Genomic DNA, 27,490 nt, shown 5'->3' with positions numbered 1-27,490 from the left:
AATTGACTGATTTATTTATATGAACTGTAACAGTAAAACCTTTGAAATGATTTTATTTTGCATTTATATTTGTGTTCAGTATATATATGGAGATAGTTCAGTGCCTAAAATAAGGGGTTGAATACATGTCAAAAAATATATATATAGTTTCCCGATCTTTCTTGTACTGTATCTCTCAGATATAGGACAAACATTTCAGAACAAACTCTCTCGTTGGGACCCCAAGGGGTGCACATTTAGGTTTTTGTCCTAGCACTATACAGCTGATTCAAATAATCAACTAATCATCAGGCTTTGATCATTTGAATCAGCTGTATACTGTTAGGGCAAAACCAAAACGTGTTCCCTTTGGGATTCTGAGGACTGAGTTTGGGGAACGCTGCTCTAGAGGGTTAATGTTTGTTGTTAGCTGGGTTGTAATGTCATGGAGTTTAATTAAAGAGCCTCTGAAAACCTAATGAGGCCTGTTCTGTGTTTGTGTCTCTGTGATTACGATGGCTTTTAAAAGCTGTTTAATTTAGATGAAAGATTACAGTGCCATTTCCTCCCATCATTTCACCCCCAAGTAATTTCTAATGAGCTAGTCTGTTACAGTTTCCACACAGCCCATTCAATAGTTTGTGGTAAATGAGGGAGTTGAAAGGTTAAATTTCATAACCAAGGTTTCCAACTGCTTATGGATTTGATTGCAACGCACTACTTCAAGACCCAAAACATAATGTCTTAGAGGCTGATTCATGGACTAGAAGGCGAGACTAATAGTTTAGTTGCAAAGGGGCAGGGTCCTTGGTAAATGGTACCCTATTCCCTACAAAGTGCATTATATATGGAATAGGGTGCCATTCTGGAGGCAGACATTGTTTATGCATACAATGTGGTAGCGTTACCCTGGAGGCGTGCTGGCCTGGGCCCTGGGACCACATGGCCTTATGGGTAATAAAACAGATAATGAGGACCATGTGGAAACATCTGAACACACACACACATACACACACACAGGAGCATGAAACAGCCTTTCTATAAAGACATTAGTGATGATTCAGCTGAAATATACTAGGATGAACTCCAGGATAAATATACGATGTGCTCTGTTGAACTGAAAGACCTTCTAGAACACTGTAATTACATGGGATGTGGGGATCACTGTTTATGTACCCCGACTCTGAATATTCAAACAGAGGATAGGGTATGTCTCTGTATCTAACTTGTAACCTGTCTATCTGTCTGTGTCTGTGTGTCGTCTCTGTCTCTAAAGCGTGATCTGTGTGGGATGTCTCCATCTCTCCCTCCTTTCTGTCTCTAACGTGTGTGTCCCTGTGTTGTCTGTAGGATGGTGCTGTATGAGTGATCTGTCCCTAAACATGACGTGTCTGTGTCTCTATGTCTGTAGGACGGTGCTGTATGAGTGATCTGTCCCTAAACATGACGTGTCTGTGTCTTAATGTCTGTAGGACGGTGCTGTATGAGTGATCTGTCCCTAAACATGACGTGTCTGTGTCTCTGTCTGTAGGACGGTGCTGTATGAGTGATCTGTCCCTAAACATGACGTGTCTGTGTCTCTATGTCTGTAGGACGGTGCTGTATGAGTGATCTGTCCCTAAACATGACATGGCTGTGTCTCTATGTCTGTAGGACGGTGCTGTATGAGTGATCTGTCCCTAAACATGACGTGTCTGTGTCTCTATGTCTGTAGGACGGTGCTGTATGAGTGATCTGTCCCTAAACATGACATGTCTGTGTCTCTATGTCTGTAGGATGGTGCTGTATGAGTGCTCTGTCCCTAAACATGACGTGTCTGTGTCTCTATGTCTGTAGGACGGTGCTGTATGAGTGATCTGTCCCTAAACATGGTGTGTCTGTGTCTCTATGTCTGTAGGACGGTGCTGTATGAGTTTATGCGTGATCTGTCTGTGGTACATTGTCTATGTCTCTGAACTTGGTCTATCTGTGTCTCTCTATCTGTAGGACGGTGCTGGTGCTGTACGAGTGATCTGTTTATGCGTGATCTGTCTGTGGTACATTGTCTATGTCTCTGAACTTAGTCGATCTGTGTCTCTCTGTCTATAGGACGGTGCTGTATGAGTGCTGTCCAGGGTACATGAAGCTGGACGGAATGAAAGGATGTCCTGCAGGTATGTAGCTACAGTCGGTTACAGTATATGTAATGTTATAGGGTACAAGATACGCAGTGTATTTTTGTAGTGCACTTAATGTTATAGTGTACTTCAAAGGTTAAACAAGAGGTTCAACGAAGACATACCAAGGGGTATTACATTTTCTCATTAAATTCACGAGTCACAATGCCACACCAACATAAAGATTCCGCTGGCACATCGTCCTACCCCTGCATGTTTCCTTTTAGCTTCATCCGTCTGTTTTTGGGGTTCTTTAGGGTTGTTAGAGTTGTTTCAATGAGACTTGTGTGCACCCCAAATGCCCCCCTATTCCCTATGTACTGCACTACTTTAGGGCTCTGGTCAAAAGTAGTGCATTGTATAGGTTATAGGATACCATTTGGGATTACCCCCGGTATGTAGGGAGATGCAATCATCATGGTACCTTCTATTCCCTGTTCCACAGTGGCCCCTATAGACAATGTGTATGGTACCTTGGGCCTGGTCAAGGCCATCTCCACCCAGGAATACTCTCACATCTCCAAGCTGCGGGAGGAGATAGAGGGATCTGGGTCATACACCTTCTTCGCTCCCAGCAACGATGCCTGGGACTTGTTAGATGAGGTAAGTCAGGATAAGTATCATCTCTTACAGCTGGAAAATTCCAAGTCAGACAGTCAGTTGAATCCACCAGCGATAGTTTTAGGTTTTTTCAGTGCCAAAACCATTCTGTGCTCGTTTAAAAGAGCTACAACATAAAACACCAGAATGTGTAGGTTGTTGTAAATCTTTGTCATCACTTTATGTTTAGCATTTATGTTATCTTAAGCCTTTCTATTCTGCATTTCTTTAACAGGAAGTGCGTAGCGCGTTGGTGAGCAATGTGAACATTGAGCTGTACAATGCTCTGCACTACCACATGGCTAACAAACGCCTGCTGACCAAAGACCTGAAGAACGGCCTGGTGGTCGACTCCATGTACAACGACCTGGGACTCTACATCAACCACTACTCCAACGGGGTGAGCATCCCACTAGACCTACACCACATCATCTTCTGCATCCCAAATGGCACCCTACTCCATTTTTAGTGCACTATTTTGACCAGCGCCCATTGAATTTATTGGAAATCCGATGGTTTCCATGCCATGAGATAGGAAAGTTGCCATCATGGAAAGCTAAGGCTTTATTGTGTGCAGGTAGTTAGTTGTTGAAGGCTGTGTTGAGTGCACATTGGAGAGTTAAGGACAGTATGCTGTTGTGTGTTGTGTGCAGATACTGACTGTGCTGTGCATGTCCTATGTGGTGTGTTGTTATGTATGAAGATCGTGACGGTGAACTGTGCCAGGATTATCCATGGCAACCAGGTTGCCACCAACGGGGTGGTGCACATCATCGACCGTGTCATCACTGCCGTGGGCAACACCATCCAGGATGTCATCGAGGTTAACGATGACCTCACCACTCTCAGTGTAAGTCTTCTCTTTTGCCCTTTCCTACCTTTCCTTTCTACCTTTCCTTTCCTACCTTTCCTTTCCTACCTTTCGTTTCTTACCTTTTTCATCTATATCTTTTCTCCTCTTTTCTCCTTTTCTCTTCTCCTCTTGTCTTTTTCATTCTATTTTATTCAATTTACCGATTCAAATGGAGCATATGTTGGAGGATATGATGTGTTTTCTCACTACAGGATGTGGCTCTGGCCTCAGGCCTGCTGGACAAGCTGGGACAACCCGGCCAGTACACCCTGTTCGCCCCCACCAACGATGCCTTCGCGAAGCTGGACTCAGACGTGCTTCAACGACTGATGGGTGACAAGGGTGTCCTCCAAGGTAAACCAAACCGCTGGGCCAGGCTTCAGAGCTCCCATCACCTCTCTGGAATGCCTTCTAGAAATACAGAGAGCAGCTCACAGGAGAGTACTTTAAATCAGAGGGGAGACATAGAGACTTTATATAGATCTCCACCCTCAGGCCATATCCGTGTTTAATGAGATGAAGGTGCAGGAAAAGTAACTCAATGGTTCCCGCTCGCCATGTTTGCAGGGCTGAGTAACCGCAGAGGTTTTCCATGTAAGCGCTTTTTCATACTCAAAAAAATGGAGCCAACTAGTTACAGTCTGTGCTGTGGATTTGTAATCCTCAGGCAGTTGGCAAACTGAGCGTTCACCACAGTTGTGAGAGTGAGTAATGAAAAAGAAAAGAGCTCTTGTTTCAGATGTTGGATCACATATGGCCTACGAAATAATGGCTTTCGAGACATACACTTTCATATGGTGAAGCTTTTTGATAATTTGACAAGTTTACAATCTAAACATTTACCGTCACACTATAATTTATGTCTGGGTGGCACTCCCATAATAAAACACTCTAACTTGTTCAAAACTATTTCCAAAAAGGTGTCGTTCTTATGGTGCTAAACACCACAGGGCAGGAAGCAGAAAGCAGCTGGCTCTGCCTGTGTCCGAAATCGCAACCTATTCCCTACATTCCCTACCTCATACGGCTCTGGTCAAAAGGAGTGCACTATTTAGAGAATAGGGTGTAATTTTGGGACACATCCCAGTCAAAGGGTTGGGACTGGAAAGGTTCAGAAGGTTCAGAGCATTAGGATGGTTGGCAGTGGGGTGATGATCCCTAACGTCCCTGAGCTGTGAGATCCCGTCACTTCACACACAGTCTAACAGAGTCAAACACAGCAGTAAAACTTTCTTCCTGCACTCACTAGTCTCCCAACACCAGGACCCAAGGGATCTAAGGGATCTCCAGGTCTCCCGGGTTTCATAGTCTGCGTCCCATATGGCACTTGATTCCCTACTTAGTGCACTACCCCATAAGGATCTGGTCAAAAGTTGAGCACCTAAAGGCCCAGTGCAGTCCAAAACAATATTTCCTGTGTTTTATATACACTCAGTGGCCAGTTTATTACCTAAACCCATCTAGTACCGGGTCTAAAAAGTTGTTCAATTCGTATCAAGGGACATAGCGTGTGCCAGGAAAACATTCCCCACACCATTACACTACCGCCACCAGCCTGCCTGTATCATTGACATCAGGCAGGATGGGGTCATGGACTCATGCTGCTTGTGCCAAATCCTGACTTTGCCATCAGCATGAGGCAACAAGAACCGGGATTTGCCAGACCGGCAATGCTTTTCCACTCCTCAATTATCCCGTGTTGATGATCGCGTGTCCACTGGAGCCACTTCTTCTTGTTTTAAGCTGATAGAAATGGAACCTGGTCTGCAATAGCCAATCGGTGACAAGGACCGCCGAGTTGTGCGTTCCGAGGTACCGTTCTGCACATCACTGTTGTACTGCGCCGTTATTTGCTTGTTTGTTTGTCGCACCATTCTCTCCAAACCCTAGGCCGTTTCTGAGATACTGGAACCGGCGCACCTGGCACTGAAAATCATACCACGTTCAAAGTCGCTTAGGTCACTTGTTTTGCTCATTTTAACGTTCAATCGAACAGTAACTGAATGCCTTGATGCCTGTCTGCTTGCTTCATATAGCAAGCCACGGCCACATGACTCACTGTCTGTAGGACCAAACTGTTTCCGTGAATGGGGTGGTGCACCTAATAAACTGTCCAAAGAGTTTATATTTCCATATACAGTATTTTGTTAGCTAACGTTAGCTAAATGGGTTAGCATCTCCATTTAGCACAACATACAGTAGCTACTCCACCGAATCTCGACAGCTAACAGGCAGCTGCTTCGTTCAAAAAATGAATCATTGTGGTTTACTTATGTTGCTATCTACACTAGTCATTTAGTTGTGGCCATCTGGTTAGTATCAACAAGGGCTTATTACAAATTCTAGATAGCAACAACATTAGCGCGGTTCTTACTATTGGCTATATCGTAAAAATGTATGAAAACAAACATTTGCTTTTTGGTCTTTATTTAAGTTTAGGGTTAGGCATAAGGTTAGCAGTGTGGTTAAGATTAGGTTTAAAATCACATTTTATGAAGAAACATTTTGGAAATAGGCGGGGTTTATGACTTTGTGGCTGTGGGAACTAGTGATGACCCATTAGCGCAGCTTGCTAGTTATCTTACATTATTTACAGCAGGCACAAGCCAAAAAAAGCTACTACCACCTTATGGCCTGGAGTATTTAAACGAAGCAAATCGGAGGTAAACTCAATCAATCAATCAAATTTATTTATAAAGCTCTTCTTACATCAGCTGATGTCACAAAGTGCTGTACAGAAACCCAGACTAAACCTCCAAACAGCAAGCAATGCAGGTGTAGAAGCACGGTGGCGAGGAAAAACTCCATAGAAAGGCCAGAACCTAGGAAGAAACCTAGAGAGGAACCAGGCTATGAGGGGTGGCCAGTCCACTTCTGGCTGTGCCGGTGGAGATTATAACAGAACATGGCCAAGATGTTCAAATTGTTCTATGTGAACAACAAAAAGTTAACTGTCAACACTGGGCAGAGGTGCAAAGTACCCATTGGCAGTCAGATTTCTCGATGTATCTGACCCTTTAAAGTTGTTTGAAACGACCGCCTGAAGTTTCTGCAAGATTTGGTGGGAGGGAGTTTTGACATCACCATGAGCTAAATTAGCTAATAGACCAACAAGAAAGAGAGTTCCAACCCTCTCTCTGCCAATAACAGCTCATTTTAAGTTTTTCACTCCCCACTCAAACCACTCACAGACAGTCCTAGCAAAGTTCTTGCTCGAAAACAATCACACTAAGTTACTTGATTGTTTAATGGAGAATAGGTTGCCATTTGGGACGTAACCTGTGATTAATTTGCGATTCTGAAGCCATGCTGGAAATGACATAATCCCATGCATAGGCACCTCTACTACCATTCATTTGTATTGGTTACATTCAGAAGAACCCAGTGACACTTGTGGAGGATGTAGAGTAAAACGAGCGTCTCCCCTTTCCACAGTGAGGTCAAACTAGTTTGTAGCCCAAAAGGTTGGGACGCTACAGACAGAAGTTGGCAGATCAGCGTTACCGACTTCAGACGTGTCCAGCAGGATGTATTCATGAGAAGACCGATTTTCGGGATGTCTCATGAGTAGCTCTGACAAACACCACTGTAGCTCGGCCACCTTTCACCTCTGATGTGGAAGGCCGACAAATGTGATGCAGTAGATTGAGACGGAGCCAATGCAAAATATCTCTAGTTTAAACTGACAGGTTTTGATGGTGATTTTTATGTTATTTAGGATTTAAATGACGCCTGGCTAGTACAGTATATGAAGTCAAACACATATCACTTTTCCTGGGATGCTGGTCCAGTCTAGTCTGTAATGTAGTAACCCAACCAAATGAAAATGCTGTTAATCAATAAGGATATACTGTATGTAGGAGTATCGGAGTGTGTGGGACCGATTGACACTTTTCTCCTCTCCTCTCTCCTCTCTCCTCTCCCTCCAGCTCTGCTGAACTTCCACATGCTGAACTCTGTCCAGTGTTCAGAGGGCATCATGTCCGGCCAGACCTTTGAGACCCTGGAAGGCCACAACATCGAGATTGGCTGTGACGGGGACAGCCTGACTGTCAACGGCATCAAAATGGTGTTGAAGAAAGACATTGTCACCGCCAACGGAGTCATCCACCTCATCGACGAGGTCCTCATGCCTGACTCAGGTTAGCTCCCCCATCTTGACCCACCTAATAATTATACATGTCATTTGTATAGTGCTTTCATTTCAGAGCTGTGCTCCTAACACACAGTTTTTTGCATTTGCATTTGTTTGTTGGAATGTAAATGGCATGAACTGTTTTCACGAAATACACTAAATCTCCCTTTGCTGTTACACTATTATACAAGTCAGCCATACACATAGGCAAATAGATGGAAACAATGACACAATGACAGCAAGACTAAGATAAAATCTAAAAACTGAATAAGTGTAGAAGTGTTGATCTTTCAGTGGTAGATAAGCTTTTAATGGTGTTGTCTGTGTCCTCTAAGCCAAGCAGGTGATGGAGCTGCTCACCCCTTCCGAGTCCACCTTCAGTGACATGGTGTCAGAGCTAGGTCTTTCTGCAGCCATGGCAGCTGAGGCAGAATACACACTACTGGCTCCGCTCAATTCTGTCTTCACTGGTGAGTACCCATCATGGCCTCGCTCAATTCTGTCTTCACTGGTGAGTACACATCATGGCCTCGCTCAATTCTGTCTTCACTGGTGAGTACACATCATGGACCCGCTCAATTCTGTCTGTAACACATCCCTCGTTCCCCTTAAATACTCTTGAACGTCCTGAACTCTTTCCTTTCTTGGTCCTCTTACTCTCTCTAGCTCCTCTCTCTGTCTGCCTCTTCCTCTCTCTAGCTTCTCTCTCTGTCCCCCTCTTCCTCTCTCTAGCTCCTCTCTCTGTCACCCTCTTCCTCTCTCTAGCTCCTCTCTCTGTCCCCCTCTTCCTCTCTCTAGCTCCTCTCTCTGTCCCCCTCTTCCTCTCTCTAGCTCCTCTCTCTGTCCTCCTCTTCCTCTCTCTAGCTCCTCTCTCTGTCCCCTTCTTCCTCTCTCTAGCTCCTCTCTCTGTCCCCCTCTTCCTCTTTCTAGCTCCTCTCTCTGTCCCCCTCTTCCTCTCTATAGCTCCTCTCTCTGTCCCCCTCTTCCTCTCTCTAGCTCCTCTCTCTGTCCCCCTCCTCCTCTCTATAGCTCCTCTGTCACTACTTTATCACTCCTCTCCACAGGTGGGTAATGCACACTGAGCTCCAAACTGTGACATTAGTCTTGGTGTCATGCGGACTCACTAGTGAGCAGTATACTATACATACTGCATACTGGTCTCCTGACTGCTGGAATGATTAATAACTGGAGCTTTATGCCGCGCAAACCCTAAGAATACATAATTACCCCTGCGTACACACAGACACACATACACACATACACACATACACAGCATAGGAACATTCTAGACCTCACAAGGCGTGGGGAGAGATATCTCCTACCTGAATCCAACATTTGTAACGCATGTGTGATAAACTGAACCGAAGTATATTAATCAGTTGTATGATACACTAGCCTGCTGCATGCTGTAGGAAAGGAAAGAGTCCCAGGCTTGAATAGCTGAGTTACAGCTTATAAATTCCTCCACTAAATTGTTCTCTAATTTAGACTCTACATGATTGGCCCATTGTCAACGTACCGTACTGTACAGACCAGAACAGCTCTATTTCTCAGACAGCACTTGTTAAAACGTCCTCTGTTATTAGAGCCATAGTTTCCTCTCTGGAGGAGGTAGCTCTTCTCCCGGTGGGATATCAGTATATTATGTATGGGTAATGCAGACTGGAACAGTCACTCTCTGTGTCCCAAATGGCACCCTATTCCGTATATACAGTAGTGCACTACCTTTGACCAGAGCCCTATGGGAATAAGGGAATAAGGTGCAATTTGTGACGCAGACACTGTTACAATGTGGCTGATCAATCTGTCTGTGGGGAAGCTACAGAACCCGGGAGATTTCCTGGAAAATAAGGTTGACGTTTTACAATTGACTAAACCAGCAGACTGCATCATTAACCTATATTATGACTCATAATGACGATAATAATCACAATGGAACTTTTTTATGGTCTTCGTCCTAAGAAAACCTTTGATTTGGTTTTGGGCTAGCTCCTAGAAAACGTATTGTTTACAAACAGATGTATTGTAATCTTTTGATCTGTACACGTCTGAGTTTTGCCCAATACCGCAAGATCCCCTGCATTTGGCTGTAGTTTATTGTGTCTTTTTGTTTATCTAAGTATGCTATTAACCATGTAGTATATACTGTACTGTATATACAGTGGGGAGAACAAGTATTTGATACACTGCTGATTTTGCAGGTTTTCCTACTTACAAAGCATGTAGAGATCTGTAAAAAAAATATCACAGGTACACTTCAACTGTGAGAGACGGAATCTAAAACAAAAATCCAGAAAATCACATTGTATGATTTTTAAGAAAATTAATTTGCATTTTATTGCATGACATAAGTATTTGGTACATGAGAAAAGCCTAACTTAATATTTGGTACAGAAACCTTTGTTTGCAATTACAGAGATCATATGTTTCCCTTCGTTCTTGACCAGATTTGCACACACTGCAGCAGGGATTTTGGTCCACTCCTCCATACAGACCTTCTCCAGATCCTTCAGGTTTCGGGGCTGTCGCTGGGCAATACGGACTTTCAGCTCCCTCCAAAGATTTTCTATTGGGTTCAGGTCTGGAGACTGGCTAGGCCACTCCAGGACCTTGAGATGCTTCTTACGGAGCCACTCCTTAGTTGCCCTGGCTGTGTGTTTCGGGTCGTTGTCATGCTGGAAGACCCAGCCACGACCCATCTTCAATGCTCTTACTGAACGAAGGAGGTTGTTGGCCAAGATCTCACGATACATGGCCCCATCTATCCTCCCCTCAATACGGTGCAGTCGTCCTGTCCCCTTTGCAGAAAAGCATCCCCAAAGATTGATTTTTCCACCTCCATGCTTCACGGTTGGGATGGTGTTCTTGGGATTGTACTCATCCTTCTTCTTCCTACAAACTCGGCGAGTGGAGTTTAGAGCAAAAAGCTATATTTTTGTCTCATCAGACCACATGACCTTCTCCCATTCCTCCTCTGGATCATCCAGATGGTCATTGGCAAACTTCAGATGGGCCTGGACATGCGCTTGCTTGACCTTGCATGTGCTGCAGGATTTTAATCCATGACAGCGTAGTGTGTTACTAATGGTTTTCTTTGAGACTGTGGTCCCAGCTCTCTTCAGGTCATTGACCAGGTCCTGCCGTGTAGTTCTGGGCTGATCCCTCACCTTCCTCATGATCATTGATGCCCCACGAGATGAGATCTTGCATGGAGCCCCAGACCGAGAGTGATAGACCGTCATCTTGAACTTCTTCCATTTTCTAATAATTGCACCAACAGTTGTTGCCTTCTCAACAAGCTGCTTGCCTATTGTCCTGTAGCCCATCCCAGCCTTGTGCAGGTCTACAATTTGATCCCTGATGTCCTTACACAGCTCTCTGGTCTTGGCCATTGTGGAGAGGTTGGAGTCTGTTTGATTGAGTGTGTGGACAGGTGTCTTTTATACAGGTAACGAGTTCAAACAGGTGCAGTTAATACAGGTAATGAGTGGAGAACAGGAAGGCTTCTTAAAGAAAAACAGGTCTGTGAGAGTCAGAATTCTTACTGGTTGGTAGGTGATCAAATACTTATATCATGCAATAATATGCTAATTAATTACTTAAAAATCATACAATGTGATTTTCTGGAATTTTGCTTTAGATTCCGTCTCTCACAGTTGAAGTGTACATATGATAAAAATTACAGACCTCTACATGCTTTGTAAGTAGGAAAACCTGCAAAATCGGAAGTGTATCAAATACTTGTTCTCCCCACTGTATATTCCATGTATATCACCCTTCCAGATGAGGTGTCTACACATCTGGGTTTTCTTTAATAGAGAAGTTTACCATGTATATATTTATCATTTATACCATCCACCCAGTGGAGGTGAAGGTCCTGGGAATAACTTCTATCTCCATTCTTGCAGAATTGGGGCTAGTTTCTGAAAAATGTGTTGTTTAAAAACAGATTTAATGTAATCTTTTGACCTCTTACAATGTATCTATATGAAATATCTCATCCACCAGATGAGGTGATGGCCATTGACCAGAGCTTTCTGAAGGTGATTCTGGAGAACCACATCCTGAAAGAGAAGATCACTCTGGGACAGCTGTACAACGGACAGCGCCTGGAGACTATCGCCGGGAAGTTCCTCAGAGTCTTCATCTACCGCACAGTGAGTCTCTGTGTGTGTGTGTGTTTGTGTGTGTGTGTGTTTGAGTGTGTGTGCTGGTATGCGTGTGCATACAGTATATGTCTGTTTGTGAGAGAGAGAGTTTGTGTGAGTATACAAATGTGTGTGTGTGTGTGTGTGGGTGTGTGCATGTGTGCGTGCGTGCAAGTCCATCTCTTGTCTCTGAACAGCTGGTCAAACACAATGGCTGTCTGCCATACAACACATATCCTTTTCACTGGGCTATCCATCAACTGGACTGACTAAGAGTCTGTTAATTCAGTAGCTAGTAGACTATTCATTTCCATGTCTTATTAAGGGCTACTTCAGCAGATGTTCCAACTCAAATTTCAGTTTTAAAGATGCTCAAAAAAGAAGTTAGCTGTCTAGAGAACCAATTAGCCTAGCTAGCTAACTATCTGGCCAGCTAACTAGTTAGGTGCTTATGCTAGCATACCAAAATGCTCACATAGGTCATAATTTTGCTAAAATTAGGATATTAGGACTAGAGTTACATCATTAGGATAAAAAAAGTTTTCACTTAAGTGGTTCTTTAACCTGTATACCCTGTGTCCTGTCTGTCTGTAGGCGGTGTGCATAGAGAACTCCTGCCTGGTGCGTGGCAGCAAGGAGGGCAGTAACGGAGCCCTCCACCTGATGAAGACTCTGATGAAGCCAGCTGAGGCCACCATGTTCCAGATCCTCACTGACAACGGAGGATTTAAGTAAGCTGCTTGTGGACTTATAGACTGTGTGTGCTTTAGCCTGGTCCCACATCTGTATGAGCTTCAGCCAATGAAATAGTCAGATAAGTTAGCTCAAGCTCATACAGATCTGAGATCAGACTAGTTGAAGGATCAAGGGGCAGATGAAGATTGTTCCGATTTTGTGGCCAACTCATGAATATATTGTATATTAAACAGTGTTGGATTTGGAGTACAATCCTGTCTCACCCCCTACTCCTGCTTGAGAAAGGATGTTCTTTAGCCAACCCAATAGCCAGAGAGTCAGAGAGTTCACTAATCAGTCAGAGTTCAATCAAATTTATACAGACTGGGGAGCAGGCTGGGAAATGTGCTAAGAGTTTATACAGACCAGTGGGCCAACTTCTTTCCAAGTCATGTACAAGAGTGATCATGTAAGATCACTCTTGCAAGTGATCTTTTCATCTAAATAATACCAACGATCTCATCACTGAAGAGGATCCTTTTCTATAGCTCAATCGGTTCGTACGGGCGCTCACATGTGTTGGTAAGGTAGAGAACCCTGGTTAAAGCCCAGTCAGAGACAAGTTCAGGAACGAGTTCTATATGCTAAGCTATCACACTGGCACCAGTTATATCTACCCTCAGTGGTTGTCATGAGAGCCAGGTAACTGTTTCCTTCATCATGTTTTGGTTGTAGGATCTTCCTGTCACTGATGGAGATGGCTGGTCTGACTGACCTGCTCAAACAGGAAGGAGAATACACTCTGTTCGCTCCCAGTGATGAGGCCTTCGCTGGTGTCAGCGACAGTGACATGGCTCTGCTCAGAGGTTGGTTCATCTCTCAGACTCTCCCTCTCTCTCCGTCCCTGTTAGTCTGTCTCAGTCTCTCAAACAAATATCAGAGCCAGAGGTTTTTCTTGTCAGGCCACATCGTGGTGGTCAGGAAAAACTGCTGACCTTAACCATAGCTACCATAGCTACAAGCTATGTAAAAAGAACATCCATAAGTCTTAGAGTTAATAGATGTATGCACGATATGTACTATGGATCCATCGTCTTCCATCTAAAACCCTGTCTGTTCTGGCCAGGTAATATGAATGCCCTGCGTACCATCCTGCTCTACCACTTCAGTAATGGAGTGTTCATCGGCGGAGGTTTGGAGACTGGGGTGACCAACCTCCTCAAGTCTCTGCAGGGAAACAACCTCCGAGTGCTGCATGTGAGTCCAAACCTCTCAACACTCAACGGGGCTGTAAATATAAGAAATCATGGCATCATGGCTGCAACAAAATCAAGCATGTATCACAAAGATCCTGAAGAGATTATACAATGTTTTTACAGTGAATCAAGAGACTCTCATCCTGATCCACTCCGTATTACTAACAACCGCAATCCTTTGTCATCGACAATGTCAACAAACGTTTAAACTAGGAGTTATGGCTAAATTTGACTTCTTGGAACACATATATAACACTTAAACATGTTTGGGAAAAGATAACGTCTAAAATAACATTCATTTGATGAATAAGAAACCAGAACCGCATTTGTTGGATGAACATCCCCAGAGACAACTTCCCCAACATAATTCAGCATTCTGACAAGACTTAGGATTTTGCAAAGGTATTTACTATTTTCATTTTGGGTTAATTTTATTCTTAGCTTTTAAGTTGTGTTACAGCAGTGTCCTTAGGATCATATTCTAAGACGATAAAAACATTTCCTTTCTTAAAATAAAGCAGAAAGCCATGTGAGGTCTCTGGATGTTTGTTGTGCAGAATATTCATGATTTAGTTTAGATGACATTTTACCCAACAACAGACAGTTGCATTCCACTGCTACCAATGACTTTACAGAAGTTAAGCTATACTAAAGCTACCCTTAAAAAATATAGTTTACTGAACTAAAGTTACCTTGAAAAAGTAGTGCACTATATCCTAACTACTCTGTGCTAAATTATCATATGGACATCTGAAATGTCATAGACTACAAATTGCAAGAACACATTACTTTGACCTTATGTTAACAGCATGTTTAAGTTAGCCCATTAAACACAAAAACAACGCTTCAAGCAAGAATTAGTCATGTCTAATGCCAAAAATTTAGTAAATTCTTGCCTACTTCACCCATATTTAATTTTTGCCAAAAAAGTAATGTGTTAGTAGTTATAGTAGTTACCTACACCGCTACATGGTGGAAAAGTAATTGACTACTGAAAACACTACGTAGATTTGATTTTAGTTTAACTACTACCAAGTTACTGCAAAATGTAGTTACATGTAGTTCACTACTCCCCAACACTGACTGTTGCAAATGTTCTGTAGCTTAACTACATTCAGAAAGTATTCAGAACCTTTCACTTTTTCAACATTTTCTTATGTTAAAGCCTTATTCTAAAATGTATTCAATTGTTTTATTTCCACACCAGTCCACAAACAATACCCCAAATTTTTTAATTTAAAAAAAATAGTCACATTTACATAAGTATTCAGACCCTTTACTCAGTACTTTTTTAAAGCACCTTTGGCGCGGATTACAGCCTCGATCCTCTCAAGCTCTGTCAGGTTGGATGGGGAGCATCGCTGCACAGCTATTTTCAGGTCTCTCCAGAGATGTTCGATCGGGTTCAAGTCCGGTCTCTGGCTGGGCCACTCAAGGACATTCAGAGACTTGTCCCAAAGCCTCTCCTGCATTGTCTTGGCTGTGTGCTTAGGGTTGTTGTCCTGTTGGAAGGTGAACCTTCGCCCCAGTCTGATTTCCTGAGTGCTCTGGAGTAGGCTTTCATCAAGGATCTCTCTGTACTTTGTTCCGTTCATCTTTCCCTCGATCCTTACTAGTCTCCCAGTCCCTGCCGCTGAAAAACATCCCCACCGCATGATGCTGCCAAAATCAAATCAAATCAAATACCTTATTTACATAAGTATCCAGACCCTTTGCTATGAGACTCTAAATTGAGTTCAGGTGCATCCTGTTTCCATTGACCATTCTTGAGATGTTTCTATAACTTGATTGGAGTCCACCTGTGGTAAATTCAATTGATTGGATTTGATTTAAAAAGGCACACATCTGTCTATATAAGGTCCCACAGTTGACAATGCATGTCAGAGCAAAAACCAAGCCATGAAGTTGAAGCCACCACCATGCTTCACTGTAGGGGTGGTATTGGCCAGGTGATGAGAGGTGTCTGATTTGCTCCAGATGTGACGCTTGGCATTCAGGCCAAAGAGTTCAATCTTGTTTTCATCAGACCAGAGAATCTTGTTTCTCATCATCTGAGAGTCCTTTGGGTGCTTTTTGGCAAACTCCAAGTGGGCTGTCATGTGCCTTTTACTGATGAGTGGCTTCTGTCTGGTCACTCTACCATAAAGGCCTGCTTGGTGGAGTGCTGCAGTGCTGGTTGTCCTTCTGGAAGGTTCTCCCATCTCCACAGAGAAACTCTGGAGCACTGTCAGAGTGACCATCAGATTCTTGGTCACCTTCCTGACCAAGGCCCTTCTCCCCCTGTTACTCAGTTTGGCTGGGCGGCCAGCTCTAGGAAGAGTCTTGGTGGTTCCAAACTTCTTCCATTTAATGCTGGAGGCCACTGTGTTCTTGGGGACCTTCAATGCCGCAGTTTTTTTTCACCCTTCCCCAGATCTGTGCCTTGACACCATCCTGTCTTGAAGCTCTACGGACAATTGCTTCAACTTCATGGCCTGGTTTTTGCTCTGACATGCATTGTCAACTGTGGGACCTTATATAGACAGATGTGTGCCTTTTTAAATCAAATCCAATCAATTGAATTTACCACAGGTGGACTCCAATCAAGTTATAGAAACATCTCAAGAATGGTCAATGGAAACAGGATGCACCTGAGCTCAATTTAGAGTCTCATAGCAAAGGGTCTGGATACTTATGTAAATAAGGTATTTCTGTTTTCTTTTTTAATACATTTGCAAAAACGTCTAAAAACCTGTTTTTGCTCTGTCATTATGGGGTATTTTGTGTAGATTGATGAGGAACAAAATGTCTTTAATCCGTTTTAGAAAAAGGCTGTAACGTAACAAAATGTGGAAAAAGTGAATGCCAACCTAATTGAGAGACATATGGCACATTACCAGCTGGTACTCATAACTCATCTCATTGTGGCTGTCTTATCTGTAATCATCCCATCAGTGTTTGTATCTTAATCCCCTCTACTCCTCTCCTCCAGGCTAACAACACAATTAGAGTGAACACTATTGAGGTCCCTGAAAATGATATCATGGCCACTAACGGAGTCATTCACTTTGTCAAAACCCTCCTCTACCCCGGAGGTAAGACTGACTCAAACCTCTCTGAATGCCAGCTCCTCTGTTGGAGAAACAAATTATACCCTGATTAAATTGTCATGTGTTGAGAGACGCACTGTGCAGGTTATCATTTCTTGATATATTATATATATTTAGCAGTGCTAAATGGTTCAGTACGTCTAACTCCCTGTGTTGTGTTGTATATACTCTAATGTAAAGTGTTACCAGTACGTCTAACTCCCTGTGTTGTGTTGTATGTACTCTAATGTAAAGTGTTACTAGTACGTCTAACTCCCTGTGTTGTGTTGTATATACTCTAATGTAAAGTGTTACCAGTACGTCTAACTCCCTGTGTTGTGTTGTATGTACTCTAATGTAAAGTGTTACCAGTACGTCTAACTCCCTGTGTTGTGTTGTATGTACTCTAATGTAAAGTGTTACTAGTACGTCTAACTCCCTGTGTTGTGTTGTATATACTCTAATGTAAAGTGTTACCAGTACGTCTAACTCCCTGTGTTGTGTTGTATGTACTCTAATGTAAAGTGTTACCAGTACGTCTAACTCCCTGTGTTGTGTTGTATGTACTCTAATGTAAAGTGTTACCAGTACGTCTAACTCCCTGTGTTGTGTTGTATGTACTCTAATGTAAAGTGTTACCAGTACGTCTAACACCCTGTGTTGTGTTGTATATACTCTAATGTAAAGTGTTACCAGTACGTCTAACTCCCTGTGTTGTGTTGTATGTACTCTAATGTAAAGTGTTACCAGTACGTCTAACACCCTGTGTTGTGTTGTATGTACTCTAATGTAAAGTGTTACCAGTACGTCTAACACCCTGTGTTGTGTTGTATGTACTCTAATGTAAAGTGTTACCAGTATGTAGAGGTAACTGCCAAAATAAAGGAAACGCCAACGCCAAAGTGTAGGGTGTTAGGCCACCATGAGCCCAAACATGGTTTTATGCCATGTAAACCATACCATATGGTTTACATTGTTTTCATGCTCATCAAATAATTCAGTGATCACTTGTGCCCTGTGGATGGGGGCATTGTCATCCTATCGGGGCAAAGCCATGGTAGCAAAAATATTAGCCAAAATAATGGCCTGCCCAGCATTGTCATACATGAACCTAAGCATGATGGTATGTTAATTGCTTAATTAACTCAGGAACCACACCTGCGTGTAAGCACCTTCTTTCAATATATCTTGTATCCCTCATTTACTCAAGTGTTTCCATTACTTTGGCAGTAACCTATATGTACCCTAGTATGAAGTGTTACCAGTATGTCTTACACCCTGTACTGTGCTGTATGTACCCTAATGTAAAGTGTTACCTGTATGTTTAACACCCTGTACTGTGCCGTACTGTACAGTATTGTACCCTAATATAAAGTGTTACCAGTATGTCTAACACTCTGTACTGTATTGTCCTGTAGAGCTGCCTGCTGGAAACTCTGACCTTCTGGGGCTGCTGAGAAGACTCATCAAGTACATGGAGATCAAGGTACTGTACCAGGCCACACCCACATAAAGGAATTAGGGAGAACCCTGAGATTGCAAGATGAGATTAACGTCTAAGTGTTTGTTACAAAATGACCTTAAGATGACAAGACAATATGTAAAGCCTTGAACAAAGTACAGTACAGTACCTACCACATTGGAGTTGAGCAGAACGATGTGTACACAGACCTACAGTAATATGGTTTACAGCCTCTAATCCTTCTTTTTATTCATTCACAGTTTGTGTCAGGATACAGATATAAGGAAATCCCTCTCACATTCATGAGTGAGTACAACTGTATCAGTCCAAGTCTTAGATGTCTGCTGTACCTTTTTGCGTTGCATCTATTTGTAACTTTGCTGTTGTCCTGTGATTAACCGCTGTGTGTTTTCTGTTTCCTTCAGAGAGGACGATCGTCACACGCGTCATTGAGTCAGGTAAGTTACAGTTAAAGGATCGAAACAATGAGGGCCTCCCGGGTGGCGCAGTGGTCTAGGGCACTGCATCGCAGCTATGCCACCAGAGACCCTGGGTTCGCACCCAGGCTCTGTCGCAACCAGGAGGTCTGTGGGGCGATGCACAATTGGACAAGCGTCGTCCGGGTTAGGCCAGTAGGAATATCCCTACCGGAATGAATGGCTTCCGGGTTGGATCTGCATTGTGTGGCTTGGTTGGGTTGTGTTTTGGGTATGGCTGACTGGCTGACTCCCACATGGCTGACTCCCACAGTCATGTCAATTTGGCTGGATGTCTTTTGGGAGGTGGACCATTTTTGATACACATGGGAAACTGTTGAATGTGAAAAGCCCAGTGCGTTGCAGTTCTTGACACACTCAAATTGGTGGCTGTCTCCTCCCCTTCAGCTACACTGATTGAAGTGGATTTAACACATGACATCAATAAGGGATCATAGGTTTCACCTGGATTCACCTGGTTCGTCTATGTCATGGAAAGAGCAGGTGCTCCTAATGTTTTGTACACTCAGTGTAAATTCATTTTATATGATATATCATGGGTAGTCTTAGAAAGACTTGAAGACATTGTGCTACAAGAGTTGATAGACTAGTTGGCACAGTTCAGATAAGGACGATCTCTGTCTTCCATGAGATTCATGACCCACGTTCAAGAGGAAAAACCATTGTGGTTGTTCAGATAATTACAGTACAGACAGCAACAAGAGAAGACTTGCCATAGCAGCAGACACCTGGAAAAGCTTTATCTGTTCTGGATAAAATTACCGTTCTTTATTGGGATTTGACTTTTAAGGTTAATTCTTGATGTGAAAGAGAAATATGCACAGAAGTTCAAGTTACTGTTTGCAATTATGCAATTATCTCCAGTCAAGATTCTGAGGGGAAAACTAATGTCTTGGAGAAAGCCTTTACTCTGAACATATCTGCAAAGCACATATCCACGTGTCCTTTGATTATGCAATATATTCCTGTCATATGAATTATTTTAAAGCCAATGGAAGGTTGGGCTTCAGTCTAATTCGATACAGACAATATTTGAATCAAGGAGTAGAGGAACCAATGACACACTACATGTCTGTAGTTCATGGAGTCTGGAGTTTTTAAGTTCATTCGGACCTTCAGATCTTACTAGTTTGCCGTTTAAACGTCATGTTCTTCATGCTTTTGATGTTATTTATTTCATTGTTAAACTTGTTCTCCTCTCTCTCTTTCTAAAGCGCCTGATGTGACCCATGTGACTAGGGTTATCGAAAGGGAACCTACCATCACCAAGGTGACCAGGGTGATTGAGGGACAGCCTACCATCACCAAGGTAACACCAATGTAACAAACCATGTTTCAACCATTGTATCCACCCATGTAACCACCAAATCACATTGAGCATCGGGAAAAGCGTTATATAAATCTAATACATGATTATGATTATTAGGTAACTAGAGTCATTGAAGGCGAGCCAAAGTTCACCAAGGTCACTAGAGTCATCGAGGGAGAGCCCAAGGTCACCAAAGTTACCAGAGTGGTCTCAGGTACGTACCTCACAGACACACAGGTCTTTCTTGACTCCTGTCCATGAGGTCTGAAGAACTCTGGGTACATATTAACATGTAGTAAAATGAACCTGTTTTGGTCTATAGTTGCTATACGGTGTATTGATGCACTATATGAAACAAAGAAGTGAATGTTTGGGTTGCTGAGGTGAGACACAGGTCTACAGATGTTAATGTGTCGTACTGAATTCCCTTGACTCTACGTCACCCCTGGATCATGACTCTTACATCTACCACTCTGTGAAAACAGTATGTTTCTATGTGAAGACTGATGTAATGTTTCAATATGTTGTCATCCACAGGTCCTCAGTACTCGGCCAGCAGCAGTGGCTCCAGCAGTGGTATCTCCAACATTGAGCTGGAAGGTCAGTAACATCACCCCTTTGGTTGTAGATAGATAACTTAATATAGAGGAAATAATGCAATGTTAAATTGAAAATCACATATATGCATGTCACTGGGTAGACATGTGACAGGTTCTGTTAGAATCTAGGTTGAGTGACAAACAAGATTCAATCTAACTGTTACATTTCCACCCTGTGATATTTGGCATAGTCGGCAGAATTAGTCAATTGTCCAACATAATTGCTTGTTTCGTTAGAATATATAATAGTCCCATCTGTGACATATACAGTAACATCCCTGTCTCGTTCCTGTAGGTGCTGACTTCTCCCGTATCACCACCATCGAGGGAAACCCTTCAATGCTCGACATGGACTCTGAAAAAATCACCAAGTTCATCCAAGGTAAGAGACACATCTAAACTCTACTCATCCCCACTGGGTTCTGTAAGGATCTGAGGTGATTAAGATATGGTTTCTGTTATGACTGGAGTTTGGATTCTGTAGGGTTCAATTGTGGCAGAGGTTTGGTTCTGTAGGGTTCTATAAAGACTATGGTTTAGGTTCTTTAAGATTCTGTAGTGACCAACATTTGGGTTCTATAAGGTTCTATAATGACTGAGGTTTAAATTTGTCTTCACAGAGGGAAACCCGAGACGAGTAACTGGCAGGAAAATTCCAGGTAAAACATGATTCCTTGATAACATAACATACTGTTTGACCGTGTTGGGGGATTCAAATGATGGGTAATGTCATCCTATGAGGATCTTTAATTGCGACCATTGAAAGAGAATGACCACCTATCATTGAACATTGACTTGAACTTTATTTCTATTATTTGAGTGTATGATGATCTTTCTGTTGTCTCTATCCCTAGCTGGTGCCAGGAGGAGAGTCAGACCAGAGGAACAAAGAGCATAAACATGGACAGACCAGGTGACTAAAGATGCACCAGCAACCAGAGAGGAACAACAGAGATAATGTCAATGAATGGTCTCCCATAAAAGCTCTACACTCCAAATGATGCGTGTGTAGACATACAGAACTTGAACTTAGTGAGACCAGTAAAGCCATTTGCTAAACAAAACAAAAATCATTGATGCATGTATCTAAAGATAACTAAAAGCCATCAAGATATGTAAATAGCGTACGCATATTTGTGGGTTTTCGGTGTATATTAGAGATGAAAGATTAGAAGCTAGCCAGGGGTAGCAAAATAATCTTTGAAACCAATCTATTGGAAGCCTTGACCATTGGTTGAGGTGATACAACAGGATTTTTAGGAAGATTTTGTCATTTACCTCTGCATGATATCGAGTTTGTGGTGCTCACATAAAAATAAAAATAATAAAAAATAAAATGTGATTGCTGTTTTCTGACAGTGACTTCATTTCTGCAAATGTTTATATTTTTCTACCAGATGTAATTTCAGCTCTGATCTGAGTTTCACAGTAGTGTGTTTGCTCTCTCTTTCTGCCTTTCTGTCTGACTGTCTACCTAGCTATCCATAAAGATATTGAGCTTGTCTTTGCTTTGCTTTTAGAAGTTTCAAATGTGCAACACTCTTAACAAACTTAACTTTTCACATATTCTCAATAGCTTTGTTTTACTGCAGTTTTCAAAGCTTTTTCAATAAAGTATATTCTTGGATATGAAGTGCATAATTCTCCAGGAGAAAAACTTTATTTGAAAAACTTGTTAGTAGTTCATCGTTATAAGGAATTCAATTTACATTTTAGAATCACATTTACCCAATTTGAGGAGAAGATGTATGATCGCAATCTAATTTGTGCACGTGTCTACTGGGCCCTGCCTACTCAATGAATTCCATTTTTTGTATAATGCTAGTTGTTTGGGGGGGTTTAAAAAAAGTTTTTTTAGTTCTCCTAAAATCTATAAAAGAGTCTGACAATGCTACAAATGTCAATCTGTGTCCTTTAAAAGGTCAGAGTGCAAATTATACCATGATTGTCAGGGTCTCATTTTTGGGATACTTGACCTCCTATGTGTGCCCGCGCTTACATGACATTTCTTATGGGCCTAATAGTAAAGACATGTAATACATTTTTTATGACCTTTTAATTTGTCGTGAACACAAGCACCTTATTGTCAAACAAGTCACCGTGCACTGTTTAGGTGCTGTGATGTTTTTGGAGTGGACAAACATGCACAGGTAGACTACCTGAAGCGATTTGTTTGACTATAAGATTAAAACATCATGACTGGTTGTGTTCATGCCCAAATTAAAAGGTAATAAATAAAAAATACCGTTAAATTACATATTTACTCTTAAGTCCATTAAAAATGCCATGCAAGTTCGTGCACGCATAGGAGGTCCAGTCAAAAAAAATCCCAGAATGTCAGACTTTTTCCACACCATTTGATGAATGGAAATATACATGGTTACTAAACACCAAAAAGTGTAATGTCATTATACTCTTCAAGACTAAATTAATTGATGTATCTTGCTGACTGACAAAGTACCTTTTTTGTACAAAAAAAAAGTTGGGCCTGAGATAGGGGACTATTGTAACGTATACGCTGGGAGTCAGAATGAAAGTGCAGGTGGTGAGTTTAATAATAATTGGAACATCGGACAAAATAACAAACACGAGTAGCGTATAGACATGAAACACAAACAATATTGACTGGGGACTGCCAGATATAGGGGAGGTAATGGAGTCCAGGTGTGCCTGATGATGACGTGCAGGTGCGCGTAATAAATCATGCCAGTTGTGCATAATGATGGATCCCAGGACCAGTGATTAGTATCCCGGCGACGTCGAAAACCCCCCAGGACGAGGAGCGGGCCGGTCCGGGTGGCGAAAGTGGAAATTGCGGATGATGTTGGGATCCAGAATGTGCTCCATTGGAACCCAACACTGCTACTCTGGGCCATAACCCTCCCAGTCCACCAGGTACTGGAGCCGACCCCCACGACTTCGGGAGTCCAGTATAGATCTGACGGCTTAGGCCGGACCCCCTCGATGTCCTGGGGGGTGGAGGTGTGTTGTGGGGGACAGCATCGGTTAGGGGACCAGGAACCTCTTGTACAGATGGGACCAGGGATGCTGAGGCACGGGAAGGGGAAGGAGATTCCCTGCTGGAGCGTTCCGGGGGGATTTGGTTTGGGCACAGACGGAACAGGAGTTGACGTAGTGAGTGACATCCTGTGCCACAGTGGGCCACCAGTACTTCTCAGAGATGGATTGGGTAGTGTGAGAAATAGCTGGATGTCCAGAGACGACAGCTGTGTGTGTCCAGGTCAGCAGCCGATCCCTTATCCTCATAGGAACGTAGATGCACACGGGAGGACTCCCTCTCCAGAGCCTGACAAATGTCCACATCAACGTCCCAGACCACAGAAGCTATGGGATTATGGGTGCATGCTGGACAGGACCATCACCCTAATCGTAGAGACGGGACAGGGCATCGGCCTTGGTGTTTTTTTTAACCAGCTTGAACTTAAACCTTGTGAAGAAAAGGGCCCACCTTGCTTGGCGCGGATTCAGCCTCCTCGCTGTCAGTATGTACCTCATGTTCCGATGGTCAGTGATGTTACTTGGCACCCTCCAGCCAGTGTCTCCACTCCGCTAATGCCAACTTCACCGCCAGGAGCTCTTGATCACTGACGTCGTAATTCTTCTCTGCAGGGGACAGTGAAATGCCCCTTGAGTAGACAGAAGACCCAGTCAGCTGCTGGGCTCCACACTAACCTTGAGAGAGGTGAGAGGGGCGGCGACGGAGCTGAAGTTCCTGATGAAACCGCGATAGAAGTTGGCAAATCACAAAAACCATTGTAACCCCTTTAAGGTGACCGCATCTACCTTCTTGTCGTCTATCCTCACTCCCTACAGGCTAATTTGGTAGCCTAAGATGGAGACGGCCTTCTGATAAAATTTACACTATTCAGCCTTGACAAACAGGTGGCTAGCCAGGAAGCGTTCCAGGACTACTCGAACGTGAGTGACGTGATCCTCCAGGGTAGCCGAGTAGACCAGGATGTCATCGATATACACAACCACCTGGCGTCCGACCCTGTAACTGAACACCGCGTTAACGAATGCCTGGAACACTGACGTAGCATTGGCTAAACCAAAGGACATCACCAAGTGCTCGTAGTTACCAGACATTGTGCTAAAAGCTGTCTTCCATTCATCCCCCTTCCGGATGCGAATGAGATTGTATGCACTCCGCAGGTCCCGTTTGGCAAAGAAATGGGCCCTGCGGAGTTGTTCTATGGCTGCTGCCCCAACGGGAGAGGGTAACGGTACTTTGTGGCGATTTCATTGAGTCCTCTAATCAATACATGGGTGTAACCCTCCATCCCTCCTGCCGATGCAGGAGAAGTGGACGTGCGGATGAAACCTTGTTGGAGCGCCTCTTGGATGTAATCCTCCATGGCCTGGGTCTCAGCCACCGACAGAGGGTAGATTAATCTGCGCAGACCCTACCAGCAGGTCGATGGCACAGTCCCAGGGGCAATGAGGTGCGGCAGGGTAGCCTAGTGGTTAGAGCGTTGGACTAGTAACCGGAAGGTTGCAAGTTCAAACCCCCGAGCTGACAAGGTACAAATCTATTGTTCTGCCCCTGAACAGGCAGTTAACCCACTGTTCCTAGGCCGTCATTGAAAATAAGAATTTGTTCTTAACTGACTTGCCTAGTTAAATAAAGGTAAAATAAATTAAAGTTTTAAAATGAGGAGGAAGACAGGTGGCGCAGGTCTTGAAGAAAACCTCCCGCAGGTCCTGGTATACCCGGAATATTGGGCTGAAGGGCAACCATAGGACTTTCAACCGACTTGGAAACACAGGGGACGGGGAAGCAGGTCCTCTGTTATTCGTGTGACCAGTCTGCGATTCTCATCCTCAACCATAAAATGGTGGGATTATGGCGTTGCAGCTTAGGGAGGCTGAGGATGATCTTGTGAACTGGTGATGAAGGGTATGTTCTCCTGATGAATGGATTTCACGGTGAGGGTGAGGGGTTGAGTGATGTGTGTGATGTTTCCGGATCCTAATGGCCGACAATCGAGGAGTTGAACTGGGAAAGGAGAAGAGAGCAGGTATGAGATGATGTTAAGAGAGGAGGCAAGTGTCTGGTCAATAAAGTTCCCCTTAGCAATGGAATCCACTAACGCTGTAGACACAGGACATGAGGGACAGTCAACTAGTGTGATGGACACCCCAGGAGGTGGAAAAACACATGACTGTCCCTCTGCTCTTGTGAATCCCAGATTGGGAAGTGCTTGACACCGCTGGAGCCCTCCTTGACCACAATACAGACAGAGCCCCAGCTGTCACCATCTGTGTCGCTCCGCCGCGGAGCACGGGGCGTGTGACCCCTACTTCCATGGGTTCAGGCTCTGAGCCAGAGTGTTCACTGAGGGAGAGAAGCGATGAGAGTACCGACACTCCCGAAGTAGCTTATCCAGACAGATGGCCATCGCAATGAGTGCGTCCAAGGAGAGATTGTCGTCTCGACAGGCCAACTCTGTCTGAACCTCCTTGCGCAGGCCTCTTCTGAATAGCGTACGAAGCACCGGTTCATTCCATCCACTGGATGCTGCTACTATCCAGCAGGTGAACGTGTACTTGGCAGCCGTCTGGTCCCCCTGCCGTAATTAAGTAAGCTCTCACCTCCCTCTCTACCCTCTGGGGGATAATCGAAGATGCATTTGAACAGAGCCATGAACCCCTCATATGAATCTAGCTCCTCTCCTCGCTCCCAGATGGCCGTGGACCATTCCAACGCCCGCCCAGTTAGCAGAGAATTAACCGTGGCAACCTTGGACTTATTGGTGTTGGGGGCTCCCATCTGGTGTGTAAATAGAGGGAGCACTGAAGTAGGAAGCCACGGCATTTATATGGGGTACCATCATATTTATCCGGGAGGGACAAACGGCCATAGCTGACCAGATCGGGTTGCTGAATGGGCTGTTGTGCTGACTCGCTGGGTCGACTGGTTGTAGGGTATCCTCCGCTAGTTGACGGCCATGCCTTCTGGGTATGTTCGAGACGTTGCACACCTTGAAGAACCTCTTCCATAGCCGTCCCCAGTTGTGCCAACTGGTCATGATATTGACGCAGAAGGAATCCCTGCTCGTTGACAGTCTGGGAGACATCCTGTGTTCCTGCTGCTTCCATTGTTTGAGTCAGTATTCTGTAACGTATACACTGGGAGTCTGGAAAGCAAGTGCAGGTGGTGAGTTTAATAATAAACAGAACATCAAACAATATAACAAACACGAGTAGCGTATAGACATGAAACACATAAACAATACTGACTGGGGAAAGAACCTAAGGGAGTGCCAGACATAAGGGAGATAATATATGAGGTAATGGAGTCCAGGTGCGCGTAATGAGTAATGCCAGGTTTGCGTATAATGATGGATCCCAGGACCGGTGGTTAGTATAGCAGCAACGTCGAACGCCAGAGGGGAGGAGGGGGAGTAGACGGGACGGGGCTAGTTTAATTTGGAATAAACTTTTATTTTCATATTTACCACTGTAGCAGTACAAATTGCATTTTAAACAAATAGGAGAGTGGTTAAATTAACATTATTTAGAGACCCCCAAAAATGTTGACTTTGTTGCATTTAGGGGGACTCATGACTCATTCAGCCTCCCCCCCTAATTTACACTCTGCTGAATGTTCCAATTCTCTGGATGGGAAGTATCTCCATATGTTCTTAGATAATCAAAACCAAAATGTTGGGAATCACTACAGTGAGAAGAAATCTATATTCCAAATGGCACAATATTCCCTATATAGTG

The 27,490-nt window shown here is 43.6% G+C and overlaps 1 protein-coding gene across 2 annotated transcripts in view; it reads left to right on the top strand.

The window, feature by feature from the left end:
* Positions 1 to 22,364, top strand: part of LOC112267004 (periostin) — a 43,115-nt gene extending 20,751 nt beyond the window's left edge. The window contains exons 4-24 of one of the 2 annotated variants that reach the window (XM_024444994.2): positions 2,068 to 2,132; positions 2,581 to 2,738; positions 2,971 to 3,135; positions 3,439 to 3,585; positions 3,801 to 3,942; positions 7,518 to 7,730; positions 8,059 to 8,193; positions 11,732 to 11,880; positions 12,466 to 12,602; positions 13,282 to 13,412; positions 13,673 to 13,803; positions 16,774 to 16,876; positions 18,289 to 18,356; positions 18,593 to 18,638; positions 18,758 to 18,790; positions 20,044 to 20,138; positions 20,256 to 20,352; positions 20,676 to 20,738; positions 21,033 to 21,119; positions 21,358 to 21,396; positions 21,592 to 22,364. In XM_024444994.2, coding sequence (XP_024300762.1) covers positions 2,068 to 2,132; positions 2,581 to 2,738; positions 2,971 to 3,135; positions 3,439 to 3,585; positions 3,801 to 3,942; positions 7,518 to 7,730; positions 8,059 to 8,193; positions 11,732 to 11,880; positions 12,466 to 12,602; positions 13,282 to 13,412; positions 13,673 to 13,803; positions 16,774 to 16,876; positions 18,289 to 18,356; positions 18,593 to 18,638; positions 18,758 to 18,790; positions 20,044 to 20,138; positions 20,256 to 20,352; positions 20,676 to 20,738; positions 21,033 to 21,119; positions 21,358 to 21,396; positions 21,592 to 21,635 — 2,248 coding nt within the window. In that variant the 3' untranslated portion in view covers positions 21,636 to 22,364. Of the gene's footprint in view, positions 1 to 2,067; positions 2,133 to 2,580; positions 2,739 to 2,970; positions 3,136 to 3,426; positions 3,586 to 3,800; positions 3,943 to 7,517; positions 7,731 to 8,058; positions 8,194 to 11,731; positions 11,881 to 12,465; positions 12,603 to 13,281; positions 13,413 to 13,672; positions 13,804 to 16,773; positions 16,877 to 18,288; positions 18,357 to 18,592; positions 18,639 to 18,757; positions 18,791 to 20,043; positions 20,139 to 20,255; positions 20,353 to 20,675; positions 20,739 to 21,032; positions 21,120 to 21,357; positions 21,397 to 21,591 lie in introns of both variants that reach the window. The other variant, XM_024444993.2, reaches the window with a different exon arrangement.
* Positions 22,365 to 27,490: the final 5,126 nt, after the last annotated feature.

Source organism: Oncorhynchus tshawytscha, linkage group LG14 (assembly GCF_018296145.1).
Source record: "Oncorhynchus tshawytscha isolate Ot180627B linkage group LG14, Otsh_v2.0, whole genome shotgun sequence".
NCBI lineage: Eukaryota > Metazoa > Chordata > Actinopteri > Salmoniformes > Salmonidae > Oncorhynchus > Oncorhynchus tshawytscha.
The sequence above is the reverse complement of the archived record's forward strand: the minus strand, read 5'-3'. Positions and strand labels throughout refer to the sequence as shown.